Here is a 27,459-nt window from a genome sequence, read left to right as displayed (position 1 = left end):
TGTACCATTTATAAAGATTAGCTTTGCACTCGTGTCTCATCTATAGTGGAAACCTCTTTCTAGAGCTTTTCAATAAATTTATCATTTAATTTAGTCTTAAGTAACAGTTACCACTTCCTATTGTCCAATGGGTTGTAACTTTGTTATCTTTCTAGTTCAAGTTTGTGTGCCTGTGAAAAATTTTACTTTTAGTCAAGAAAAATTATGAAAATCAAGGATCCTGATAGGGAATAAGACTTCTCAGTGGAGACACTTGATCAAAAGGAAAATATTGATGTTGAGGGAAATACTGAGCAATATTCATGTCAGCTGGGTTATTAGAGCTGTTTGTAGCCTACTATGGATGTATAGATCACTCAACTTTTAAAGAGTTAATTCCTTGTCTCCCTGAATAAGGTCATATTTTCCATCCTTTCAATTTTTATCTCTTATGAATGCAATCAATTGAAATATGAATGAAGAGAATGTTTTCACCCATCCAGTCTTAGGGAGTACCACATAAGCCTATCATTCTTCCTTCTCAGCTTCCCACCACCACCCTATCTGGGCTTGAGATAAACATTGGTTTGTCTACCAGGACTTAGCTGAGAAACCTTCAAATTAGCAAACTGGGCCCATGTGAGATATCCTCTTTTATGTGAGCCACTAGCGTATCCTAGAGGCAAAGATTTCCTACAATTGCCAAAGGCAGAAATATCCTCCAGCTTCTGCCTTTATCAAACTACAGAGAATTTCAATTAGAGACTCCTTGAGACCAAGAGAAAGATAAAGGAACCCAGATTGCTGAGTTAACACTGGACTTCACAATAAGTATATGTCTTTGCCCTGATAACACCCAAATGAAGAGTGAACATTTTTGTAAATCATTCTCAAACACCCTTTTTGCTAGGCCAAATATCTGGATAATTGACTAAATTTTCATTCATTTTCTGGATAGTTTGATACTTTATAAATTAGTATAACAGAGCAACTATAAATTAGTTTTAGTTTCTATAAATTAGTTTAGAATCTATAAATTAGTAAACAGAGTTTGACACTTGTTTAAATTAGTATAACACAGAAACTGTTTAAACTATATATGTTCAAAAACCCCTAGTTTGTGAGAAAAAAGAAACGTGTTTTGTCTTTACATTTAATATCTGATAGGCCAGGCGTGGTGGCTCACACCTGTAATCCCAGCACTCTGGGAGGCCGAGGCAGGCAGATCACAAGTTTAGGAGTTCGAGACCAGCCTGGCCAATATAGTGAAACCCCATCTCTACTAAAAATATTAAAAAAAAAAAAATCCAGGCGTGGTGGCAGGTACCTGTAGTCCCAGCTACTTGGGAGGCTGAGGTAGGAGAATCACTTTCCAGGAGGTAGAGGTTGCAGTGAGCTGAGAACCCAGGAGGCGGAGGTTGCAGTGAGCTGAGATCATGCCACTGCACTCCAGCCTGGGTGACAGAGTAAGACTCCATCTCAAAAAAAAAACCTGATAATTCAGGCTCATTCCACACAGATTGAGCATATATATATATTAATATATATATTAATTGAGCATATATATATATTAATATATATATTAATATATAATATATATATTAATATATATATTAATATATAATATATATATTAATTGAGCATATATATATTAATATATATATTAATATATAATAGGGCGTACCTTGATAAGTGGAATCCAGCTCCTGCCCCTGCTAAGGAGTTCACAACCTAATGAGAAGGATGAGGAAAGAAAATCAACCCATCTCTGCCGGGCGCGGTGGCTCACGCCTGTAATCCCAGCACTTTGGGAGGCCGAGGCAGGCGGATCACGAGGTCAGGAGATCGAGACCATCCTGGCTAACATGGTGAAACCTCGTCTCTACTAAAAATACAAAAAAAAAAAAAAAAAAAAAAAGCCTGGCATGGTGGCAGGTGCCTGTAATCCCAGCTACTTGGGAGGCTGAGGCAGGAGAATGGCGTGAACCCAGGAGGCAGAGCTTGCAGTGAGCCGAGATCGCACCACTGCACTCCAGCCTGGGTGACAAAGCGAGACTCCAGCCATCTACAAAAAAAAACAAAAAAACAAAAAAAGAAAATCAACCCCATCTCTTCCCCAGCAGTCCAGGGAGAGCTCCTCTTAGAGGTATCACAACAGAGGCCCCATCCATGTGTATTGTGCATATCTGTGCAGGCACAAGTGTGTGTGTGTGTGTGTGTGTGTGTGTTGAGGTAAAATTTGCATGACAAAATTATCATTTTAAGGTGTACAATTCACTGGCATTTAGTCCATTCACAATGTTGTACAACCACCATTTCTCTCTAGTTCCAAGACATTTCATCACTCCAAAAGGAAACCTTGTTGTACATTAATGGGCACTCCCCATTTCCCCTTTCCTCCAGCCCCTGGCAAGCAACAATCTGCTTTCTGTCACAACAGATTTACTTATTCTAAGGGTTTCATATAAATGGAATCATTCACTTAGCATTATGTTCTTAAAGTTTATCCAAGTTGTAGCACATATCAGTACTTTATCATTTTATGGCCAAATAATATTTCATTGCAGGTATATAACACATTTTGTTTATCCATTCATCAGTTTTTATCCATTTTTATATAAACTCTGAGCAACTACTTCTCTGTCAGATCTCTCTCACTACCTCTGCATTCAGCTTAGCTCACCCTTATCCTTGAAGACAGGTCAGCCAAACCTATAGGCCTCCCATCCCCATCATCCTTGAGCACCACCTAAATGCTAGCCTATCACCAGACCTCATCTCTGTAATCCTTTGCAGTGATTCTCCCCTGAGTCTTTGTCTCAGCCTTCTGTTTGTAGTCAGCTGGCCTCTCCTACAATTAGCACACCTCCCATAGGGGTTTGTATTTCCCTAGTGACTTTGAGGCTTATCAACTCTGCATAGACAACTACTTGTACTTTACTTTGTGGCATGATGCCTTAGTTCCCTTTGTGATTCAGCTGGAGCTGCTCATGCTACCCCTTTATCACGTTGCTGGGCCAGATGGGCCTAGCTCCAGATGTCAGCTCCAGGATATTGCTGTTTTCTGGCTGACAGTTTCTACATAGCCACTTCTGTTCATTATGAATTGGAGCTGGGCGTGGTGACATGTGCTTGTTGTCCCAGCTACTCAGAAGGCTAAGGCAGGAGGACTAATTGAGCCCAGGAGTTTCAGTCCAGCCTGGGCACACAGCAAGACCCCATTTCTTAAAAAACAAAACAAAACTATGTTATGAATGCATGTTCATCTTTAATTCTCTCATGATGACTCTGAGACTGTCACATGGGGCAGCTGGCTTACTAAATAAACTCCCTAAGATCTGCAGGGGCAAATTGTGGTGAATCTGCCTCCTCTTTATCTTATGCAATCTTACCTCTCATTTCACCTAAGAAATTATATATATATACACACACACACACACACACACACTCTGAATTCTCTTATTTCCACTGACCAGACAAGTCTTCCAATGTTTCTAATGCCTCTTCAGGATTTCTCTGCTTAATTGAGAAGGCAAAAGTGGGAATATGCAAAGCAATTATGTTAATTCTCAGAGTTTTGTCCGTTGTCTCAAAACCTTCTGGATGTTTCAGAAAAGTACAGTAAGGAAACATTTTTCTCTCTTTTCTGCTGGGTTGGAAGGATAGACTGTGGCATGTCAGCAAGTTGAAGTGAACATGAGAGAACCATGAACACCCAATTCATGAGATGTGTAAAATCATACAAACAATTAAATGACCGAAATAGCTTCTTTTTTCCCCTATGATCTAGGAAAGGCAAGGGAGAATAGATTCTGCTTTTATAATGCAATTATTTTAAGAACACGGTATGTTTTGAGAAATTTGGTTGGGGGCACAGTTCTTTCTTTTCTTTAATTTTTATTTCTATAGCTTTTGGAGTACAAGTGGGTTTTTGTTACATGGATCAGTTATATAGTGGTGAATTCTGAGATTTTAGTGCATCTATCGCCCAAGTAGTGTATGTTGTACCTAAAAATTTCTAACACGAAAAAGTCTTTCACTGGTTTACATGGAAACAAGGAAAGACCTTCAGAATCGTCAATCTAGTAGTAAAGAGATTAAGTGAAAAAAAAAAAGACCTATATGCCAAAGTGCATATATACTCACACATACATATAAAACATGCACATCTCATTCTAGTCACGTCAGAACAGGCCAGTGGTATGCAGCAGTTGCTATACATCGCTCCCATGCTCTCATGCTAAAATAAGTTATTATTTGTTGTTGTTTTTTAATTTATAGGGTGGCTTTTCTCCAAAGGGCCCAAGGCAGTATGCATACAATTTTAAATATAGGATAGCCAATGCAAACATCAATGGGGAAATAAATAAATAAAATACAGAGCCAAGAGGAAGAGGGTACAGAAAAACATAAACAATGGACAATGGAAATAATATTCAGTAGCATTGAGTCAGGTCCGAAAGTCCATTGATTCAGGCATAAGTCAAACTAAAGTCATGCTGAAGGTGAGACTCAGTAGCTCTTCTCAGCCACTGTTATGGTGATTTGAGGGTTAGAAACTGAGGTATAGTCTTCAGCTTCCCAGCTCTCTCTTCTCATGGCTAGTTCTTCCTTTGCCCCTGTATTGGAGGAGGCTCTGCTTATGAAAGGCTGGTGGGAGGGAGAGAGGGACAAATAGGGCTTCGGTATTTGATTTGTCACTGTCTATCTCCACAGTTCCTGGTCCCCCTAAGACATTTTTGGATTTCATTTCTACTTTAGTTTTCCCAGGAGCAGAAACATGACACTTCATTTTTTCCAATATGGGGAACTGCTATGTTAGCCTGAGTGTGCCCAAGAATGAACATACTGAAGTATAATGATGCTTTGCTAGTATGGCAGTTTACATATTCTACCTTGCCTTAGATAAGTCAAGACTGCTCTTGGAAAGCCTTTGAAGGAGAAATAGATTATGCAGAAAGTGACTTAATTTGATATAGCATGAAATATTTATGGCAGCTAAGAATTTTTTTAAATCCTGGTAAGGCAGAACAGATCAGTTTGGAGAGTACCCCCATGTAATAATCTCTCTATGGACTTAGATTGGCATATTTTTCAGCAGCGATTTATTTTAGATGTAGTCTTTAGTGACAGCTATTTATCAGGACATACTCTCGTGGCAATACAGTAACATTTATCCCTTAAGATTATGGTGTCATATACAGTAGCTTTACCTTCAGAATTGAGTGAGAAAAACACAGCTTATGCTGCTGACGGATGGCTTAATACAGTGTGCTCCATTCAGGATGTGTTAGACTTGGTTGACTGTCATGTCTTAAGTTGCAGGAAGAGACATTTTCATGGCTCAACATTGATATGTCTATAGACAACCTGTTGAATACTGGATAGCTTATTACTTTAAGCAGATTGTGTCCTATTAGCGTACAATTCTAGCCTCTGTTGAGCTCAGTTGGATCATTTTGTGATACAAAGAAAAGAGCATTTGGGGGCCTCCAAAGCAGGTCCCAACATATCCACACCCTCAACAAATAAACATCACCTCCTAATTTCCTCTTGGAAATGTGATTCTGATGGTTGGATAAGGCCTGTCTCCTTTTACTATCACTGCTCCATGAATCAGAAATCTTCTATTTTAGCCTGGAAGGCTTAGGAGATGGAACCAGGAAGAAACATATCTGCTTTTAAGAAATGAGTAAATTAACATACTAGAGCTTCTCTGCCCCTTAAGTATTATTGCCTCCTTCAAAGGTAGTGCCTTGGTAAGTGACAGATGGACTCCACTGATGCTGCCAGTCTTCCAAATAATTTTTCTACCTCCTTTTTGGAAAAAGCCTTGTGGGTTTATGGCTGATCCCTGCCATCTACAAGTTGTTGATTCTCAACCAGTTGATCATCAGTGGTGCAGGCTGAGGTCTTCAGTGAGAAGACCCTGAAACGTTAGGAAACATACACTAGGTGATTAATACATATTGGGAAGAGTGCAGTCTTTAGAATGATCCAGATAGATTTTTTTTTTTTGAGTCAGAGTCTAGCTCTGTCACCCAGGCTGGAGTGCAGTCTCACAATCTTGGCTCACCACAACCTCAGCCTCCCGGATTCAAGCGATTCTCCTGCCTCAGCCTCCCAAGTAGCTGGGATTATAGGCACGTGCCACCATGCCTGGCTAATTTTTGTATTTTTAGTAGAGACAGGGTTTCACCATGTTGGTCAGGCTGGTCTCGAACTCCTGACCTCAAGTGATCTGCCCTCCTTGGCTTCCTAAAGTGCTGGGATTACAGGCGTGAGCCACCACGCCCGGCCCCAGATGGATATTTTAATCCTGGTTCAGACGCCAGCTGTGTGCTTTGGGCAGGACATTTAATATGACATTCTGTTACCTTATTTATAAGATAGGAGTAATGATACCTACTCCACAGGGCTGTTGTGAAGATAAGTTCTGGCACATAGGCACCTAAATAATTGATATCTGGTGTTGATGTTGTCATTACCATTATACCATGGTTGAGCAGCCCATGTAAATGTCCAGAGTAAGGGTGAAGAGGTGTGGGCCATGTTTCTTCCCATAAAGGTAAACTGGATTTTTTTGGGGAAATAATGCGAGTCTTTGGGAACCAAACTGCTAAATGAGGTGGCTGATCAAGCAGGCTCATACCATTTGGGGTTCATTTGGAGTGAGAGGATAAAATAATAGGGCCGTTTCCGTCTTCTAACATTTATATTGGCTTTAAATGGGGTTTCCAAAGAGGAGTTCCAGGATTTTTTTTGTAGAGACTGGGTCTCACTGTGTTGCTTAGGCTGGTCTGGAACTCCTGGGTTTAAGCGATCCTCCTGCCTCAGGCTCCTAGGTAGCCGAGATTATGGGCATGTACCACCACGCCCAGCAAGAAGTGTTTTGAGTGATGTCAGCATAATTGTTGCAACAACGTTTGGGCTGCATACATTCTGATAGATTTATACACATTTGAAATCTGTCATGACTTTATATTCACCCCTCAGAGAGCATGTAAGTTGACTACTGATTGAAACAAGGCTGCTGAGTGTGATAAGTGTCCTGACGTTTTCCTGGTAAATTTCTTTTAGTGTTATCAGTGTCACTTCATCAGAACACCTCTGATCTCTACAAACAATAACACCCCCCTGAAACATTTTTGTCCAATTTCTCTGACTCAGAAAGTTTCTTTCTGATAGTCAATCACTGAGCATCAGTGAAAGTGGACTCTTGGGACTTGGAGTGTGAAGCACAGGGAAAGGTATGTTAGGGAAGCCTCTTTCTTGGGAGCTTCCTGCTAGCGGCCCTGCTCTTAGAACACCTCTGGCAGTTGTCATTGTTGTGGCTGTGATCGTTGGATTGTGGTGGTGGTTTTTCTGTTCCACAGGCCACAGGAAATGGCTGGCAAGTGCCACTTTCTTTGCTGCTACTGGCACAGTTCTTTCCCTAGGGTACAAGCTCTTGGTGACTTCTTTGAAAGAAATTTAGCTCTCCTATTTTTTGCTCTTTCTTCCTATACTTCAGCAAGTACAAAATCTTGTTTGAGTTTCTCTGATGATTTTTTACTGATAGAAATGTAGCCAAACAGTTGAGGGATTAACAAAAATCACACAGAGTTATGTGGCAACCTAAGGCAGTGTATTAGAGTGTTTAAACTTACAACCTTAGAGTCAGCAAAGCCTGGGTTTGAATGCCTGCTCCATTACCTATTAGCTCCTTCTCTTCTCTGATCCTCAGCTTCCCCACATGTAAAATGGAGTTAATAGTTTCTCCCTTCAAAGATTGTTGAAAAGATTCCAGGAGATTGCAAAGTGCAGAGTATAGTGCCTAGAACACAGTTAGTCTCTCAAAAATGGTAGCTATTATTGCTGTTCTTCAAAAAAACCTATAAAAAAGCCCTTGAAGATCTTTACTGGGAGATAGATGGAGCTAGGCCTGATATTGGCTCCCTTCAATAACCCATTCTTAACTTTTCAGGAAAGCCTCACCTATCCCCCTCTCATTTTTATGTTATTTCCTCTTTTTTCTGCAAAAACATCAAAATCCCAAACCTTGGTCGTGGTTGGTACAAATGGTGGGCATTTGAGTCCACTGGGGATCAAGTGAGAGTTATTTGCATCTAAGGGTATGCACTAGGCTGGACTTGTTACAGCATCTTGTTTCACAACAAAGACATCTTAAACCATTTCTCCTATGACTGCTTTATAGAGATTAACTCCGGCAATCTTCCTAAATCACATTAAAAACCATGATGAGTCTAGTTGCAGGTCAAAAATAGTTGTTCAGTGCTCTAAAGTCCTTTCTGTCACCCTTGAGTTAGCCTTTGTAGAAAAGGGGAAAGATCATTAAAATCAGTCATCATTTCCCAATTTCTCAAGCCAATGAATTTTATTCTTTTACGTGAGTATGGCTTTGATCCATGGGTTTGTCTCCTTTATAATGTAGTTTCATTTCCCTGTGAAAAGAAATTTGTTTTAATTTGTAACTCCAGTGTCACAGGAGCTTCCTATTTTTTGCCCGCTCAGATCTTAGTGATCCACATGGTCAGATGGATCTTAAAAACTACCCAAATGAACTTTTTCTTGGTTTGAGCCACTTGTTGGCCCATTTTGTCATTGTTCTCTTTGCTTCTAATCACAGCTTTGGACCTAGAGCTGGGATGAGTACCTGTTCAGCAGGAGCCAGAGTAAGGTGTTCCCACCTGGGGTAGGGATACAGCAGTTGGGGTTGGAGGGATGCGTAGAGGATTGCACTATGTAAGAACTCATGCTGAAAAGCTAATTTCCAAATACTATTAGGGAGCACTAAGACAAGGACCATCTTAGAATGGGCTAGAAAAAGAGCCATTGGCTAGCTTACCCCTACTTATCCTTAACATTATCTCTTCTGAGGACCCTGGATCCTCCTGTCCACACCTTTGTCTGGGTTAAGGCTTGCTGGCACCTTATCTTCTCTCTAGCATGTCCCCAGCGACACTATATTGCAAGCTTTTACATGTCTCTCTGTAAACTTCTAGTAGCTCCTTAGTGACTAGTACTGTGGGCCGGGCACAGTGGCTCATGCCTGTAATCCCAGCACTTTGGGAGGCTGAGGTGGGTGGATTGCCTGAGCTCAGGAGTTTGAGACCAGCTTGGGCAACATGTCAAAACCCCATCTCTACCAAAAATACAAAAAATTAGCTGGGCGTGGTGGCATGTGCCTGTAGTTTCAATTACCCGGGAGGCTGAGGCGGGAAGATCGCTTGAACCGGAGAGGTCGAGGCTGCAGTGAGCTATGATCGCACCACTGCACTCTAACCTGGGTGACATAGTGATCCGCTGTCTCAAAAAAAAAAAAAAAAAAAAAAAAAAAAAAAAAAAAAAAAAGTAGTACTGTGTCTTCCATCTATAGAACCTCATTGCTTAGCTGTGCCTGCCATAGAGTAAACTCTCTATACATGTTTATTGAATTCGTAGGATGAACCAACAAACATAGTTGTTGGTAACAGACCTTAGTACTAGGCCTGGCTTCCCATGGTATCACTGTACCATTAGGCAGATTACTTAAACTCTATTTTGTTTTCTCCTTTTATGAAATTAATACCTCCCCTGCCTACCTCAAAGGGTTGCTGTGAGCCTCCAATAAGAAAATGCATATGAGATGTTTTTGAAAATTATAAATTACCCTCCATTTACTAGATGTTAGTGTAGAAGAGTAGATCAGATGTAGAGGGAAGTTTTACCCTGAATAAATGGAACACTGGGTAATCAACACAGCATTACTGGGCTCTCTTTACAAACATGGATCCTTTAGTAGCTTCCTGAGTATCTCTCTCTGTACATCTCTCAAGGACTTGAGGAATATTACTTAAAAAAAATTTTAAGCAAATCCACCTATCCCCATGAATTTTATTTTTAAACAAGTCAGCCCGTGGTGCTGAATTAAACCAGTTGGCCCTGGATAAGGAAATACTTTGAGAGATTGGTAGCATCAGTTTAAATTAATGAGAAGTCTGAGTGACAGATCATTTTAAAGTAAATGCAGTTTTATTACTTTCAAGCACATATAATAACAATGCTGGGAATTGAATTTGGAGAAAGACAGCATGTGTCAGAGAATCTAAGCATACAAATAAGAATCATTGATAATGAGGCTATTGCTGTGTGGCTGTCCTGCTAAAGACCATCCTCCTCGAATTGGCTAATGTTCCCCTGGAGAAGCTTATCTATTTAAGAAACCCCTATTTTTTTCATTTATAGGCATGAAGAAAGTACCATTACAAATTCCTATACATGGCTTCTGGATAACCCAGCTTTTTCAAACCCCAGTGGATAGCATCTAGCAGCAGTGCCCTGCTCTCTGGTTATAACAAATAATAATCTCGAACAGCAAACACCCTCTGGCCCCTACAGTGATCAACTTTTTCCAGGTTGCCTAGGACTTTCCAGGTTTAGCACAGAAGGTCCCAAGTCCTAGGAAACCCCCTCAGTCCCAGCAAACTGGGGTGGTTGGTTACCTATTGGTACCTATGACTCTTACAGCTACTAAATATAGGGAAAAGATGCAGTCATGGGGGTTTACATTGAAGGGGTGGAGGAGAGCTGGGAGAGCTGCAGCTCACCCATTCTGTTGGTTTCTCTGCCTTCACTTTTTACCTCCTCTTACCTTTTCCTCCCTGATGCATTTTGATCATTGCCGTCTTCCCTTTGCTCTCTCAAATTCTAAGGGTACAGTGGGACTTCAGAAAGCAGGACTGAGACCGTAAAGTGGCTAATAATAGTAATAACTAACCATTCTATGGAGCTTCCCAAGTGCCACACAATATGCTAGGCAGTTTGTATGCATTGACTAATTCTCAACAACAGCCTTTTGAAGCGGACAATATTATTACCTACATTTTACTGATTCTACTGATGACATTGAGTAAATTACCAAAGGCCACAGCAAGATGGGCTTCAAACCCATCCAATCCATCCCTTACCCACAGCACTGTCCTGCCTGCCAAATGCCTGGCTTCTCTCCTGCAAGGCTTAAAGCCTTCTCACCTTCCTATTCTTGGTGGAAATCCTGACCTCAGCTTGCTTTAATCTGTCATCCAACAGACCTGGAATGAGTGTTCTGTCCAGCTTTTCTCTGGTCTGTACTGCTATACCCTGTCCTTTCCTTGTTCCCTGCCCAGTCTTGGTCCATGAGAGTAGAAGTACATTTCCTGCCTCTCATACCATGCTTCTCTTCTCTCATGTCCTCTCAAGTCTATGAGGCGCCATCCCCTGGAAGAAGGAGTTCTTAGAGATATTTCAGCCCCTTGCTAGAAAATGGTGTTCACCTGCCTCTGAGGCTAGCTCTCCATTTAATCTCCTCTACTCACATGCCTCTGATAATAAAGCTATTGCCTGTGCATCCCCTGTGGCGCTTTGGAGTCCATGCAAACAAACAAACAAAAAACCTTTGCCCTAGGCTGAGAGTCCAGCCTGAGTCCTAGCTCTACTGTGAACTTGTTGCGTGACCTTGGACAAGTCACTGCACTTCTGTTTTTTCTTTTACTTATAAAATAAAGGAATTTGATGAAATCACCTCTAAAGCACTTTCCACCTATAACAGGCTATGAGATCCTATAACAAAGATATTTGATGGGGGAGGGAATATGAAAGGAAAGGGAACACCATAAAGCTACCTTAATGACTTTGAATTTGATGCCTTCCCAAGTAGGCCAAAGTGAAAGTGATTCAAAAGGAGCCCCAGGGTATAATCATTCTCCTGACGACAGCAGTGAGCTCTTCATTTTACTCCTCCAGGTATTATTGGAGCTACAGGGGAGCAGGTAGGTTGGCTGTTTGAAATGTCAGAGTTGTTCTCGATTTCTAATGTTGGAGAGTTTGGGGTGAAACTCACATAATTAAACCTTAAAGAAAATGTTTCCCCCATAGCACTGCATAACTCCGATGGGGCTTCTGAGCAGGAAAAAAAAATGGAATTCAATGTCTGTTGCTCCCAATAATATTTGACACAACTGTCCAGAATGAAAATTAGAAGCCCTCTAACCACAGAGATATATCAGTGACAGGAGAGAGACATTGGGGGAGTGCCAAGGGCTGAAGGGCAGGTTAAGAGCAAAGGAATACAAAGTGGCTAAGAAAACCAGAGGGAGAGAGACAATTTTCACCGTTTCCAAGACCCTCCAGGCTAGAGAGCTTGGGTAAATTTTGACCTAGTTTTCCTTGTGTGCATGGCTGTGAGCTTTTATTAAGTATTTATGCAGCAGTTTATATTTTACCAAGTGCTTTAAAATCACTTTTATTTGGCTTAGTAAAGTTTTCCTGGAATCCCATCTACTTTATGGTCAGAAGAGTCATTTCTTGTTTGCTTAGCACCTCCATGTGTACAGCCTCACACAATAGGCCACTTGTTCCAGCAGGAGAGCAGGTGCAAAGAGTCGAGCAGTGGAGGGCACCTGCAGCTACCAGGGCAGTTGGAGTGGGGGGTAGTTTACACTTCAGCTCACCTTTTCTCCCCCTTTGTTATTCTTTTGTGTTATGTTATTGCTGGCAACTTGAGAGTGGCAGGGCAAGGCTTGGGCCTGTCAAGTGCAGGGCTGTCCTGCATATGGACACTGGCAGAGGTGGGCTCTTTCCCCTGTGCCAGTGTCTCTGCCCATGCCCACCATGGCCATGCACTTCCACCAGGCAAAGACTTGCTGAGTGTGTTTCTTTCTGCTGCTTCAGGGTTCTTGCTGCAGCCTTGGTCCTGGACCTCTGGACATGAGTTTAGGAAGACTATAGAAAGAGCAGTTCTACTCTCTGCAGACAAGACCACCCAGTGTTCTTGGACAAATCTAACACTTAGCTACCTTATTCTTGGTAGTCCTTTCTCCCTCCCAGCAACCACGGCAGCCCCCCTGCGCCAGCACTCTGGATTTTGTGATGTAGGATGGTGTGGCTATATAGATGGCTCATGAAGCAATACGGCTACACACTCTCAATCACCGGTTTGCAGTGGGAATCCAACGCAGTCATCAGTTGGATGTTTCCTTTTCTGAAGACCAGGTTTGCCAAGGCAGAAACTAAATTCTGGTTTGTGAAGTCCAGACTGGAATTAGTAGGCCAGAACATTGGAAAATTCAGGACCTCCAACTACTAAAGTTCTGTGGCTGAGAACAAGGCTATGTAGATGCTTAATAGGTAAGTGTAGAATAGATGATGACACTCAGTGGAGTATAGAAAAGGAACTCTGCTGTTCTCTAGGTTGCCACTGGTTTCTAAAATGGTGTGATCTGGCAGGTGGGACACATTGACAGGTTTACCTCGAAGGGCCCAGTGTAACGTAGGTCCTCAGTCAGTGGCTGCAGATTTGGGGGAAAGGCCCCAGGGGCAACAGGTTGACAAGGGTTAGGCAGAGTAGCTTAGAGTCTCCATCACACAAACTGAGCATTGGATGAGGCCTTTTATCTCAGGTCAGTTTGGTAGACATTTATTGAGTGCGTACTGGGTGCCAGGTACTAGGTAAGGGAGTGGGCCTAGAAATGAATACAGACAAGAGCCCCAGTACAGAGTTTTGCTCAGGAAAACACAGCTGGCAAGAGGAAGTCATACCTGAACACCCAGGGCTCACTCAAAAAAACATGAAATACTGGCTTGGAGGAACAAAACGAATTCCAGAGTCTGGGGCCTGACAGGTGAGTCAGTTAAACTAACACTTTCCTGCCCTTGTCACTACTGGCTCGGGATCTGGGTAGGGCTAATTCTGCAGGTTGAAGGTTTGAGGCCTGGAAGTGACTGTGGCTAAGGCCAGAGGAGCTGACAGAAAACAGTGGCAGGAATGTTTAGCTTTCTTTTCAAGTGTATCAGTAGTACCTATTTGCATGAAAACAGTTTGTTCTTTTAGGCTGATCTTTGGCAATTTATTAACCACAGTTCAGCCAGACATCCAAAAGAACACTGAGGAGCCTTTCCTCCCTCTGTTTACTACATATTCTAGAAATGCCACACAAGAAAAAAATCCACCAGGCACACTTTTTCCTGTTTCAGACTTGCCTCTCTCCCAAACGTGTCTGGAGTCAGTTAAGAGTGATTGTTTAGGTGGACTTTGAGAGTCCTGTTCTTCATTTTGAAGATCACCACATCAAAGAATGGATGTTTGTTGTGGGCCCTGCAGGGACTGGAGACAAACAAAGCAGTGTTCTGAGCAGAGAGATTTGAAAAAGCATGTGGGCATTTTCAAGAGTCATCTAATTCATTACTTGTGACAGTTATCCAAAGTGGAAGCAGAATATTTTCTATCACTGAGAGGAGGAGTATGAACTGTGGGAGAAGGAGGGAGGGAAACAGGCTTCTGACACCCAAAGCTGGTCACTCGGGAAACTTTGGAGGGCTGCCCTGGGCCACAGGTGAATGATTAGTTCTTCTGTGAACTAAAATTAATTTTGAACCATTTGAACCCCTTTCTGATCATTTCCCCCTCAGATGATGCCCTGTCTCCTGGAAGGTTTGGGAGGGCACCTCTGCTAAAAAGTTTCTCTCAGCTAGGCTTAAATGCTCAGTGCCAGCCATTCACACATCATTGCTCAATCGCAATGGCAAAGAAAGTTCCAATGCTTTTTCCCTTGCCCATTTTCCCTGATGATAAGCCATTCCTACTCATGCCTTGACCCATACTTTACCAAGGACCAAAATAAGAGAACTGAGACTCTTACACTTCTTAAGTTCTCAATGTGGGGATGAAGGGATTTGAAGCTTCCCCTGGCTATTTATTGCAAAGTTTATTTCTTCTCTCTGAGGAAGCTCTTTTTTATTTTTTTTTAGAGACTGGTTCTCCTGTACTCCACCCAGGCTGGAGTACAGTGACACCATCATAACTAACTGCAGTCTCAACCTCCTGGGCTCAAGTGCTCCTCTTGCCTCAACCTCCCAAGTAGCTGGGACCACAGGCATGCACCACCATGCCTGGCTAATTTGTTTTTAAGTTTTGTAGAGACGAGGTCTCCCTATGTTGCCCAGGCTGGTCTCGAACTCCTGGGCTCAAGCAATCCGCACACCTCTGCCTCCCAAAGTGCTGGAATTACAGGTGTGAGCCACCATGCCTAGCAGGGGATTCTTTTCAAATAACATTTATTGAACATCTACTGCATTTAAGATGCTGCGTTTGGTGCTTTCACGTGATAAAAATAATAACAGCAGCCCTCATATAGAACTTTCTATGTGCCTGGTATTGTCTTAAGCACGTTATCTCAATTTGCTAGCATTCATTATATCAAATAATTCTCAAAAAAGTGCAGGTGGCATTATTCCTATTTTATAGATGAGGAAACTCAAGTTTGGCAAGGTTTAATTATTTGTCAAAAGTCACACAGCAGGTGGGGGCACCAGCTTTGAACCCATGTCTCTGACTCCAAGGCCAGTGCTCTTTCCACCACATGACTCTTCCTCCCTAAAATGTATTATGTACTTGCTGCCTCAGTGAACTATGACTGCCAAACTGAACTTAATCTTTCACAGCAATTATTGATCATTATTTTGAACGTCAGTTACCTTCATACAATGCCCTCATGTTGTTGAGGTATGTGACTAGTTCCTTGCCCCCTTGTTCTTTGCGATTCTATTTGGGGGAGGTAACAGCTTCATTCCTGTCTCACTAGCAGTGATGCCAATAATAACTTTAGTTGCTGTCATTTGGCCTCTGGGCCTCAGTTTGCCCTTCTGTAAGAGGAGAACATTGGGCTGAATGACTTTGAAGGTCCTTTCTAACCCTGATATTTTCATCAATTAAAATCTAACTTAAAAATAGGTAAAGAGGCTGGGTGCGGTGGCTCAGGCCTGTAATCCCAGCACTTTGGGAGGCTGAGGCCGGTGGATCACGAGGTCAGGAGTTCAAGACCAACCTGGCCAAGATGGTGAAACCCCGTCTCTACTAAAAATACAAAAATTAGCCAGGCGTGGTGGTGTGTGCCTGTAATCCCAGCTACTTGGGAGGCTAAGGCAGAGAATTGCTTGAACCTGGCAGGCAGAGGTTGCAGGGAGCTGAGATCACGCCATTGCACTCCAGCCTGGGTGACAGAGTGAGACTCCATCTTAAAAACAAACAAACAGTCGGGCGCGGTGGCTCATGCTTATAATCCTAGCACTTTGGGAGGCCGAGGCGGGCGGATCATGAGGTCAGGAGATCTAGACCATCCTGGCTAACCTGGTGAAACCCCGTCTCTACTAAAAATACAAAAAATTAGCCGGGTGTGGTGGCGGGCGCCTGTAGTCCCAGCTACTCGGGAGGCTGAGGCAGGAGAATGGCGTGAACCCAGGAGGCAGAGCTTGCAGTGAGCAGAGATCGCGCCACTGCACTCCAGCCTGGGCGACAGAGCAAGACTCCGTCTCAAAACAAACAAACAAACAAAAAACACCAGGTAAACATCGTGTCCTTTTGGTTTAACTTGAGTAGGACAAGAAAATGTCTGGTCCTAGTTCTCTGGACTAGAAGGACTTGGTAAATGAGTTTGGGGTGATTGAATAAGAAGTCTCTACCACACTCCTTGTTCTGTTATTCCCCACCCCCGATTATTGAGCTTTGAATTACACCTTTTTCCTTCTCTGTTTTTAAACACAGTTGGAGTCCTCTCCTCATTTGTATGTTCCCCTCAAGGACAGCCATCAGAGAGACACTGCTCTGGCCTAGTGTCCTGACCGCCATGTTTAGTTCTCACCAGCTTGCTTACACTTTGGGCTCTGCCTAGCTTGCAATTCTCACAAGAATCACTTTTGCTGTGCTTATTTACTTTTCTCTCTCTTTATCTCTAGCCTCTTCTGCAAAGCTTGTTTCTTCAGACTAACATTCAGGTGACCTCATCTCAAGCATTTTCTCATTACCTTCCCCTTTCTGCTGGAGGACTGTTCCCCACAGCCACAGACTCTTCTCCTTGTAGTGGGTGATACTAACTTCTCACTCTTTCCTCACCATCTGAAAAATATTCTTTGCTTCTCTGGGTTTCAGTGGCTTCCTGATTATGTACCGAGACAAATCTTTTAGTCCCTCCTCAAAGTAAGGTTGGAGACTGCACTGTAAATGGATTCTAATGCAGTTATTCCCTCATATAGCTAATGGCTACTAATGGAGATATAGAAATAGGTTTATATCACCAAACACCGCATGTTCTCACTCATAGGTGGGAATTGAACAATGAGAACACTTGGACACAGGGCAGGGAACATCACACACCGGGGCCTGGCATGGGATGGGGGGATGGGGGAAGGATAGCATTAGGAGAAATACCTAATGTAAATGACAAGTTAATGGGTGCAGCAAACCAATATGGCCATGTATACATATGTAACAAGCCTGCACACTTAAAGTATAATAAAAAAAGAAAAGAAAAAGAAAAAGAAAGAAACAGGTTTACATGCCCTGGGTTTCTTTCCTAGATTTTGCTTCCTCTCTACTGAAATCTACTTGTAATTTCTGAAAGGCTGTTGTTGGAGAACACAGGTACTTCTTGGAGTAAAGTGGATACGTCTGTTTCTAGCACCCTCGTAGCTTAACATTGGCTCTGAAGTAGTACTGCTATGCAAACAATTATGAAAGACATTTTTTTCACATGAAAAATCCACAACGGCTGCAGATAACATCATTGCAGCCCTTTACTTCTTCGGCTTTTTGCCAGCACCATTGGCCTTTGCGGTCCCCCTGACTTTCTTTATTGGGTTCTTGCATTCCTTTCGTTGCTTTCTTGAGGTCTTTTTCTTCTCATACAGGCCATGTCTTGCAAGTCTATGTTTGGGTTCATTTTTCTTTGCATAATCCAGGGAATCATAAATCATGCCAAAGCCAGTTATCTTGCCACCACCAAAATGAGTTCTGAATCCAAATACAAAGATGACATCTGGTGTGGTCTTGTACATTTTGCCTAGTTTTTCCTGTCTTAGGCACTCTTAAATTTCTGTCTTAGGCACTGTTGCCTTCCTGGGGTCAAGGACATCAATGACCATTTGTTTCCCCTGAAGTAGTCGGTTGGTCATGAACTTTGTAGTTCGGATAGTTACCGTGTCGTTCATGATGGCTGTCTATCCTCAGACAACCAGGGAGGAGAAAGACATTTTTATTTAGATATGTGCATAAATAAAGAAGAAGCTAATTGTTTCTGTCTTTATTAAGCACATTTACAAATCTCAGCTCTTTTCACCTTTGCTTTATTTTACTGTGCATTTATGTAAATTAACACTGTATCATGGATAAGGAAAAGGACGTTTTCTTAGGCCTCTTAATAGGATGGTTTTTCTACCCTGTTTTCTGGTTTGTCTTTAAAGCTATTTATGCTCTTTAAATTATCCAGTTTTTCCTACAGTGATTGTTGTGGCCAGAATGTGTTCCAAGGAAACAGATAAATCACTGAGTTAGGGATTACCTGCAATACTGAATCTTGTCCATAAGATGGCGCTCTGAGAATGTGAGATCTCTAACATTTTTAGCCATATATAGCTGGGCAGCATATTAAACTTTTGTGAAATCAGATTTTTTTTGGTGGGGACCTAGTCCTTCTGATTGGCTCTCAAGCACTTGGAACCATTCTAATACTTAAGGGAAGAAGGAAAGTGAATTTTCTAGCAGTTCCCTTGTCCTAAATCAGTACTAGCAAGTGTCAAAAATCAGCAAGATCTGTTTGAGGGACCTTTTAAAGAAAGGGATTTCTTCTAAATGTGGGACTTGTGATACTAACCCTATGTGTTGTTACAAATGTCCCTGTCTGGGTATCAGATTCTTCATCTACACAGTGAGCGGATTGGACCAGATGATCGCTGAGAGTGCTTCCATTTCAAATGATCTACGTTTGAATTTGTTGATTTCCCTCCACTACACCATTGCTGCCTCAGCCAGAACAGAAATGAGAAGAAAAGATCGCCTGTTTTACGCTTGTTTGACTCTATTCCTCTTCTACAAGTGCTCTCTTTGCTTCAACTGTCCCAAGACAAGCATGCCCAGATGTCCTGTTTTAATGAGGTTCCTTTTCTCTTTATGGCTTTTGCACAGGTTTTTCCCTGCTCTCCCCATCCCCCTCCCCAATCCCTAGCCAATCTGCCTGAACAGATGCATGTCCCCCTTTTCACTTCACAAATAGGATTTTCTTAGTATTATGACAGTCATCTTTGTGCTAAACAGATACCAAACTGGATAAAGAAGACGCCACATGTAAGATAACACTTCTAACATCCAACATAGCATGTCCAGTTAAGAAAACATTGGATTTAGGAGGTAGGAACATCTCTCAGTTTATTTTTCCTCCTCCACTTGCTAGTATTCATTGCCAGAACCATGTCAATGCCTCAGTAGAGAAGCAGCATTTTGCAGAGGAGGACAATTAATTTAATTACAGATGAGTATTACTAAGTAGCTAACTCATCGTTACAATCCCCCATGGCCAACAGTGTCCCCATTCCTGACACCCTCTGGGCAGTCTGTGGAGAAGAAGAATTGGGGCCACGCTGGCTCATCCTCATTCAAGGCCTGTCATGAACCACGTGCTCCAGTGGCACAGAGCTAGCCTGAGGAAATGAAATGCTGAATTAATGAATTAATGCAAAGCTGCAGAGGCACCCTTCACCGATTGACTTGCCTCTGGGCTTGAAGCTCAGAGCACGCATGTTACATGAAATTCCCCAGGGGCACATCACACATGTTGCCTTGCTGTAGCCAAGATGACAAAGGCAGGGGATGCACTAAGACATTGTTATCCTGCATTTGTTTTCCTGTTGTCCTTAGACATTTGAAATCTTCAGATAGTCTTTGGTATGTGTCTAGTGGCATGGATGGTGGTGGTGGTGGATTATTTATTTCTCTAACTTCAACACTTTGTCTCCCAAGAACACAAGTATGTCACTGAATGGCTTTGGCCTGCCCACCCTGGCCTCCCAAAGTATGGCTATTAAATAGCCATACTGTCGGATCTCTGTGTAAGAGAAGAAACCCCATATACTGGGCTCTCTCCGGGGGCTCTTAAAGGGCAAGTCCAAGAATCTTGCTGAATAGGCCAAGAGAGCTTTGTGGCGATGCTGCTGGGAGCCTTGTAGACCAATATAAACAGCTCATCCATTGTTTCCTACAAGGAAGCAATGTAGCAGGGTGGTGAGGAAATGTCAAATATTTAGTCAACATCATTTCTCTCTAAGGAAGCAAGACCAGCATAGTGGTTAAGAACCCACACAGCTGGAGATGGAACTCACACAGCTGGAGATGGATTCTCAAAGTTCACACTCCAGCTCTGCTGCAGACAAGCCTGTGTGACTTTAGGCAAGTGACTTACCTTCTCTGTGCCTCAGCAGCAGCAAAAACAGGCTGCCAATAGGGTAGTCAGGAGGATTAAGTTCATGTTTTCTTTTTCTTCAGTGCTTCGAACAGTATCTGGCACAGAAAAAGCACTCAGTAACTGACAGCTAGTGTAAGTACCATGAGGTGCTTTGGGTGACTTAAAAAAAAAAAAAACTAACCAAGCCTCTGCCTTCAAAGACCTCACAGAGTACATGGGGTGGCAAATGGAATATACATAAAAGGAGCACTAGCAACTCAGGGCAGTGCCCACAATACATTTCAATGCGAGAGCAGTGAGGTCAGCATGACTCAGGGTGGTTCAGGGAGGCCCTCAATTCTCATCAGGTGAGGACTTCAGGCATCTACAGGAAAAGGTAGTGAGAACTTGAATATGTTCTTTGCCTCTGTTTTGAGGGAGGGTACAACTGATAATTTACATTCATGTTCACATCCTCACTGATACACTGTCTTTTTGAAATAGGCAGGTCAGAGTTACCTCATTGAAGAGTAGAAAATAGGGCCGGGCATGGTGGCTCATGCCTATAATCCCAGCATTTTGGGAGGCCGAGGTGGGCGGGTGGATCATAAAGTCAGGAGATCAAGACCATTCTGGCTAATAGGGTGAAAACCCCGTCTCTACTAAAAATACGAAAAATTAGCCAGGTGTGGTGGCGGGTGCCTATAGTCCCAGCTACTCGGGAGGCTGAGGCAGGAGAATGACGTGAACCCAGGAGGCGGAGGTTGCAGTGAGCCGAGATCGCGCCATTGCACTCCAGCCTGGGCGACAGAGCGAGACTCCATCTCAAAAAAAAAAAAAAAAAGAAAAGAAAATATATATATACATATACATATATAGAGAGAGAGAGCAAGAGAGAGAAGGTTTCACTCTGTCATCCAGGCTGGAGTGCAGTGGTGTGATCTCGGCTCACTGCAACCCCCACCTCCCAGGCTTAAGTGATCCTCCCACATGAGCCTCCTGGGTAGCTGGGACTGGGACTACATGCACACGGCAACATGCCTGGCTCGTTTTTGTGTCTTTTGTGGAGATGAGGCTTCACCATGTTGCCCAGGTGAGTCTCAAACTCCTGGACTCTGACGATCTGCCCACCTTGACCTCCCAAAGTACTGGGATTATAGGCATGAGCCACCACACCCAGCCAATATGGGCTATATTTAACCTAACAAAGTTGACTTGGTGACCTGATGTCAACCACCTAAGGTTTGAAGGAACTCAAGGGTGACATTGTGAACATTGCCCCAAATATGTGTTCTGTCATAAGAAAGCACCTTTAAGGAAGGACAGTGGTGATGGCCAACATAACTCTTATTAACAGGAAGGATTTCTCAGAGGCCCTGAGAAGTGCATCTGAGTCAGGCCCACTTTTTGTTTTTCTTTTGTTTTGTTCTCTTTTGCCTTTAAAACAACTAATGCCTGGGAATATAATGTATAATATGGTGACTATATTAAAGAATACTATATTGTATATTTGAGATTCACTAAGAGAGTAGTTCTTAAATGTTCTCACCACAAAAATAAAGATAATTATGTGAGGTGATGAATAGGTTAATTAGCTGGTTTGGCATAATCGTTTAACAATGAGTGCATATATCAAAACATCACATCGGAAGTGTACATGTATTTAACTTTTATCAATTCTACCTCAAGAAAGCTGGAAAAGCATTTTAATTAACTGCTATATAAAATCTCATTCGTTATATATTAAACTATTATAAAGATTAAAAATGGTCATGGTAAAAAATATTTTAAAATATAGAAGGATATTAAAAAATAAGATTTCACTAGCATCTCCCTATTCTCACTCACTGAAAGTGACTGCTCTTATCCTTTTCTTATATATCCATCTAAAATTTTTCTGGGCATATTTGAACATGTATAGAGTATGTAAGAGTAATGCAAATGTAGACCCATTTTCACTGCAGATGCTGCTATTTGTATCTGTTATAATGTATCTCGTACTTGATTCCATATCAACACATACAGATCTACTTTGCCCTATTAATGTGCTCATAGTATTTCATTCTAACACTCATTACTTTTAAAATTTGGTTCAATATTTTGTCTGGCTAAGGAGCAAAGGATAGAGACATGAGAAACAGAAAAAAGTATTGAGAACTGTGGGAGAGGTATCAAGATACCTAAAGGATAGTGCAAGAACACAGAGTTTTTAAATAGTGCCACTAAACTTAAGCAACTATAGGCATCAGTTGGACCAGGACTTTTGGTTACTGCCTTGTGAAGTAGATGCAAAAATGGCAAGTTTTAGGCCTAAGCTACAGGGCAGCTATTCCCAACACTTCTGTAACCAGAAACCATGCTTAATTTGCTAGAGTCCTTTGAGGATTTAAATAGCACATGGATAGAGCGGAACAGTAGATGCTATTTCAACTTTCAAAAAGTTTGGCAAGCTTTTAAACCCAAAACTGTCTTTTAAAAATGGAGTCATTGTGGGATCAGGGAGCAGTGTTTAGTCCTGGTACTTTATCCATGGCTGGGAGATAAGAAATTTTAAAAAATACATAGCTAAAGGGGCACTTTTCTGAATGGCAGAAAATAATACAGTAGGACCACAAAGGATCAGCTGTGGGATTAATTTGATTTAATATTTATAATAGTTTTGGAAGCCGGAGTACGGGGCAAAATTGCTAAGTTGGCAGATGTCTTTACACTATTCTAATGAGGATAAGAAGCTTCGGGAAGACGCTTGTTTTATAGGCGTGAACATAAAAGTGGTTGGCAAGCTTTGATATGAAAAAGACCAAGGATATGTCTCTAGGGACACATTCCTGAAGTTCATTTCAGAAGATTTATAATGAGCCTTACCTCTTTATCTGCAAATAGGGTCTCTGCTTCAGGCATCAGTAGGAGTTAAAGAAGAGAAGATGGAGTTGGTAGCATCATCAGAAGGTGGAAGATATTTAAACAGACCGCATTATATGAACATAAAAGAGGTGGCTAGTAGTGAGCTGATTCCCACCAGATAAAGAATGTTCCTTTATGTCTCTTTAACACAGCCCCCAAAGGCAATTGGTATTTGATGATTTGATGATTGGTAATCTGTATATTCATGAATTAACTTTTAAAGTTAAATAATCTGAATGTGTTAAGCTATCATTTTAGAAGAAATGCAATCAAATGTGCTCTTCAGCATCTTTGCTACAAAATATTTTCCTTCTCAGAGGATGACTTTTAATTATGAATGTCAGAACTAGATTTCCTGACCTCCTCTGTTAGCATGCATGTTTTTCAAAGTATGTCCTTAATATTGGCAGATACATTGTATCATGGAGGGGGACATCTAATAGAATGAGATTAGTATCTTCTGAAGTTGTGAAATTTTCAGTAATAAAGAAATAATGCCCTATCTAATTTTCAGTAATAAAGAGCTAATGCCCTATCTACCTCTCAACTTCACAGTGTGGTTGAGAAGCTCAAATGAGCTGAGTGATATGAAACTGCTTTGTAAAGTGCTGTGCAAAAATATGGTAATGTTAATTATTCTTTGTACTTTCATAATTTGGGATTAGAAATATAAATTGACTCAAAATCTATGAATTTATCCTTTATAGATATAAATGCCAGTGTGTGAAAATCAGTATACAAGGATGTTCTCTGCAGCATTGTTTATATTAACAAAATATTACAAATTATTGTTAATCAGTAAGGTATTGGATAAAGAAGTTATTACTGAGCCATACAGAGGAATAACAAGGCATTTCCATGTGTTCTAACATGAAAATATGTCCAAAGTATTTATTTAGTTTTAGTTTTTGTTTTGAGACAGGGTCTCACTCTGTCACCCAGGCTAGAGCACAGTGGTGTGATCACAGCTCACCGCAGCCTTGACCTCCCGGGCTCAACACTTCAGCCTCCAAAGGTGTGCACCACCACACCCGGCTAATATATATATATATATTTTTTTTTGAGTGGTTCGGTTTCTTAATTGTTTTATTTTAAGCAGTTCTGTTTTTTGTATTAAAATACTGCAACTCAATATTTTTGTCAAAGTTTCCACTTTCTTATCAGAGACAAAAGCCAGAAAAATACAAAAAGTGTTCCTTTCCCTCATTTCTCAAGCATAACATCCAACAATTTGGCAGCTGGTAGCTGTTTTTGACAGTTGTGACTTGTATTTGGTGATTTAAACAAGATTACAGAGGCACTAAACCATAAATGTAGTTTCATTTTTTTGGTCATTACTATCATTTTACAAAATATTTAACTTCTACTTTGAACATTAAAATGTAGTCCAGCTTTTTAAAGCCGCAATTAACCACCATGTTTTTTATAGGACCAAAACAGTTTGATTGTGCTTTAAAAAATGATCATTTAGAATCAATTAATTAGAATTAGAAATGCTAATGCCTACCTTAAGTGGATACCTAATTGATTCCTAAAATAAAATTTTGGTCTCTTTAAAGATGTTCAAGTTGCAACATTGAAGCTGCTTTGGTGGTGCTATCTAAATGATAATGTGTTTGCAAATGCCAAATGAAAACTCTTTGTTGGTAAATTGAGCTATGTGCCGAATTAAACACACATCAGTTTAGGCATCTTCACTTTTCATTATCTTATCTCATTGGAAATTATGCATAATGTAAACAGTAGAACCCGATTCACTGATTTTTTTCCTTAGTTTAATACAAGTGTGCCTCACTTTAAGCAAAATATACAAAATGATTTCTGAAACAGGAGTTTCCTTATTTTTTCAGTTAAAAAGATTTGCTTACAGAATTTCTTTAAATAACAAGGCTTCTTTGGCCTGTTTAGAGTATTCAGATCACAGAAATTCATTTCACACACAACTTCTTTGAAATATCTACATTGCATAAAATGAGGCACACAGGTACATGTGCCCATTCCATCGAGATTGCCTCATTATTTTGTGGTTATTTTATATTTTTCAGTTTGTCGTTATTAACACTTTAGTATGCCAGGTTCATTCACTCCCTATTTTAGTTGAGATGAGTTAGTGTTTCTAAGGAGTGTTTCGTAATCTCTTGTCCCAAACTAAGCTGGTTTGGGAACCCAGTGAGAGTGACTGAAAATTGAAATTCAAGTCCTGAACATACTTCCAGAACACAGCCTATCACCCTGTGGAGATAACACACAAACTATCTCAGAGGACCTTCACCTGTGGAAGTGAAAATCATGTGAGAGTCATAGTTCAAAAGAAAAAAATGCTGGGCACCGTGGCTCATGCCTGTAATCTCAGCACTTTGGGAGGCTGAGGCAGGAGGATCACTTGAGCCCAGGTGTTTGAGACCTGTCTGGGCAACATAGGGAGACCCTGCCTCTACAAAAAACTGGCCAGGCTTGGTGGCTCACACCTGTAATCCCAGCATTTTGGGAGGCCGAGGTGGACGGATCACCTGAGGTCAGGAGTTCGAGACCAGCCTGGCCAACATGGCGAAACCCCGTCTCTACTAAAACGCCCAGCTAATTTTTTGTATTTTTTTTGTAGAGATGGGGTTTCACCATGTTGCCCAGGCTGTTCTCAAACTCCTGGGCTCAAGTAATCCTCCCGCCTTGGCCTCCCAAAGTGCTGGGATTACAAGTCCAGTCCAAAGTATATATATTAAGTGATACAAAGTTGCAAATCAGTATGAGTAGTATCATCCCAATTTTGGTTAAAATTACCTATTAGTATATGTAGGTGAAAACCTCTACATGTATATCAAACTGTTGACTATGGTCCACTCTTGGAAAGACAGATTGATGGGGCAACTTTTACTTTATGCCTTGTTTATTTTTGTACTTCTTGAATTGTTTACAATGAACATTATTTTGTAATTAAAAATATGAATTACAGATATCAATTTTGCCCTTATAACCCTGGCTACCCTATTGTAATTGCAAAAAAAAAAAAGTATATAATGAGAGAGCAAAAGCCCTGGGAATCTTTTCATTTCTTTAAGAAAGCATTCCATTATCAGGATCAGGAGCAAGTAAAAAAGAGCTCAAAACCTTTTTCTCTCTTTGGCAATAGTGTTCTGGTATTTCCACATGATGAAAGCAAAAGGAATAAATGAAATCTGTTTCTTGTTTGCTTTGTTTCACAAAATGAGGAATAATTCTATGTAGAGGTCTGGAACCAATAAGGAAACCACCTCATTTGTGAATCACTGTCCCAGTTGAAGTTGGCAAAACCCAACACTGGAAGGCAGAATTGCCTAGTACTTTAAATAGTTACCCTTCTCATGATGGTGAGGATGTCCATTGCTACCTTGAAACTTCAATTCTGGAGTAAAACCTATGGTTTATCCTACAGGAGCACATTAAAATCTTCCCTTGAGCTGGTGTTCTCTCCTCTCATGGAGAACGCAGAGGGAAGCTGACAGGTGTAATTTATGGTGCAAGTGATTTGAGAAAGTCTCCTGAATAGATACCCAGCTCCAGAGCCTACAGGAAATGGTGGGAGGAGGAAGAAGAGGAGAAGGAAGAGGTAAAGAACATGGAAGAATCTTTCTCCTTCAAATGAGTAGAAGGCTCACACACAGTGAAGGTTCATTCTGTGTGCTTCACTGTGATGACCTTGAACCTCCCCTAGCACAGCTCTAATTACTCTGCCTGGTCATTGGCCCTTACTCTTCTAGACTCCCCACTGGACTGAGAGCACAATAAGGGCACACAGACCTTGTCTGTCTTGTTCATTGTTGTATTCCCAACATCTAGGGAAAAAAAGGATGTTGAATATATTTGTTGATTGTTGAATGAATTTTTTTTTTACTGTAAATAGACACTATGTGGAGTGGTCTACTTTTGCACCATGAGGTCGTCTCATGAGCTTGTGGTCAGCCCGACTGTTGATGCCAAATACAGTCAGCTTTTCCTTTGTTTGGGACTTTCTTTGACAAACCTTTTCTTTACCTTCACCTTTACAGATACAGCCAAAAGGCGGCAAGGAATGGAATGAAAAACCAGTTCAATCTCCATGAGCTGAAAATGAAGGGCCCTGAGCCAGTGGTCAGTCAAATTATTGACAAACTGAAGCACATTAACCAGGTATGTGGAATGTAAAAAAAAATAATAATAAAAAGTAGAAATAACCGAGAGAGAGGAGGAGGGGAGAGAGAGAGAGAGAGAGAGAGAGAGAGAGAGAGAGAGAGAGAGAGAGAGAGAGAGAGCGCCAGCTTCCACTGTTCAAACTGTATTCTTGGGCTTTTAGGAAAGACGCTATTATTTCTTCAAATAGTCTGTCTGCTAGAAAGGA

At 41.4% G+C, this 27,459-nt stretch overlaps 1 protein-coding gene and 1 pseudogene across 1 annotated transcript in view; one reads left to right on the top strand and one right to left on the bottom strand.

Moving 5' to 3' along the window:
- The window catches only part of GPC3 (glypican 3), a 459,357-nt gene that overhangs the window by 307,782 nt on the left and 124,116 nt on the right, over positions 1 to 27,459 (top strand). Inside the window, exon 6 of the mRNA XM_024240565.3 lies at positions 27,131 to 27,251. Coding sequence (XP_024096333.2) covers positions 27,131 to 27,251 — 121 coding nt within the window. The remainder of the gene's footprint in view (positions 1 to 27,130; positions 27,252 to 27,459) is intronic.
- Positions 17,566 to 17,979, bottom strand: LOC100445316 (small ribosomal subunit protein eS24-like; annotated as a pseudogene).

Source organism: Pongo abelii, chromosome X, assembly GCF_028885655.2.
Source record: "Pongo abelii isolate AG06213 chromosome X, NHGRI_mPonAbe1-v2.0_pri, whole genome shotgun sequence".
In the NCBI taxonomy this organism is placed as follows: domain Eukaryota; kingdom Metazoa; phylum Chordata; class Mammalia; order Primates; family Hominidae; genus Pongo; species Pongo abelii.
The sequence above is the reverse complement of the archived record's forward strand: the minus strand, read 5'-3'. Positions and strand labels throughout refer to the sequence as shown.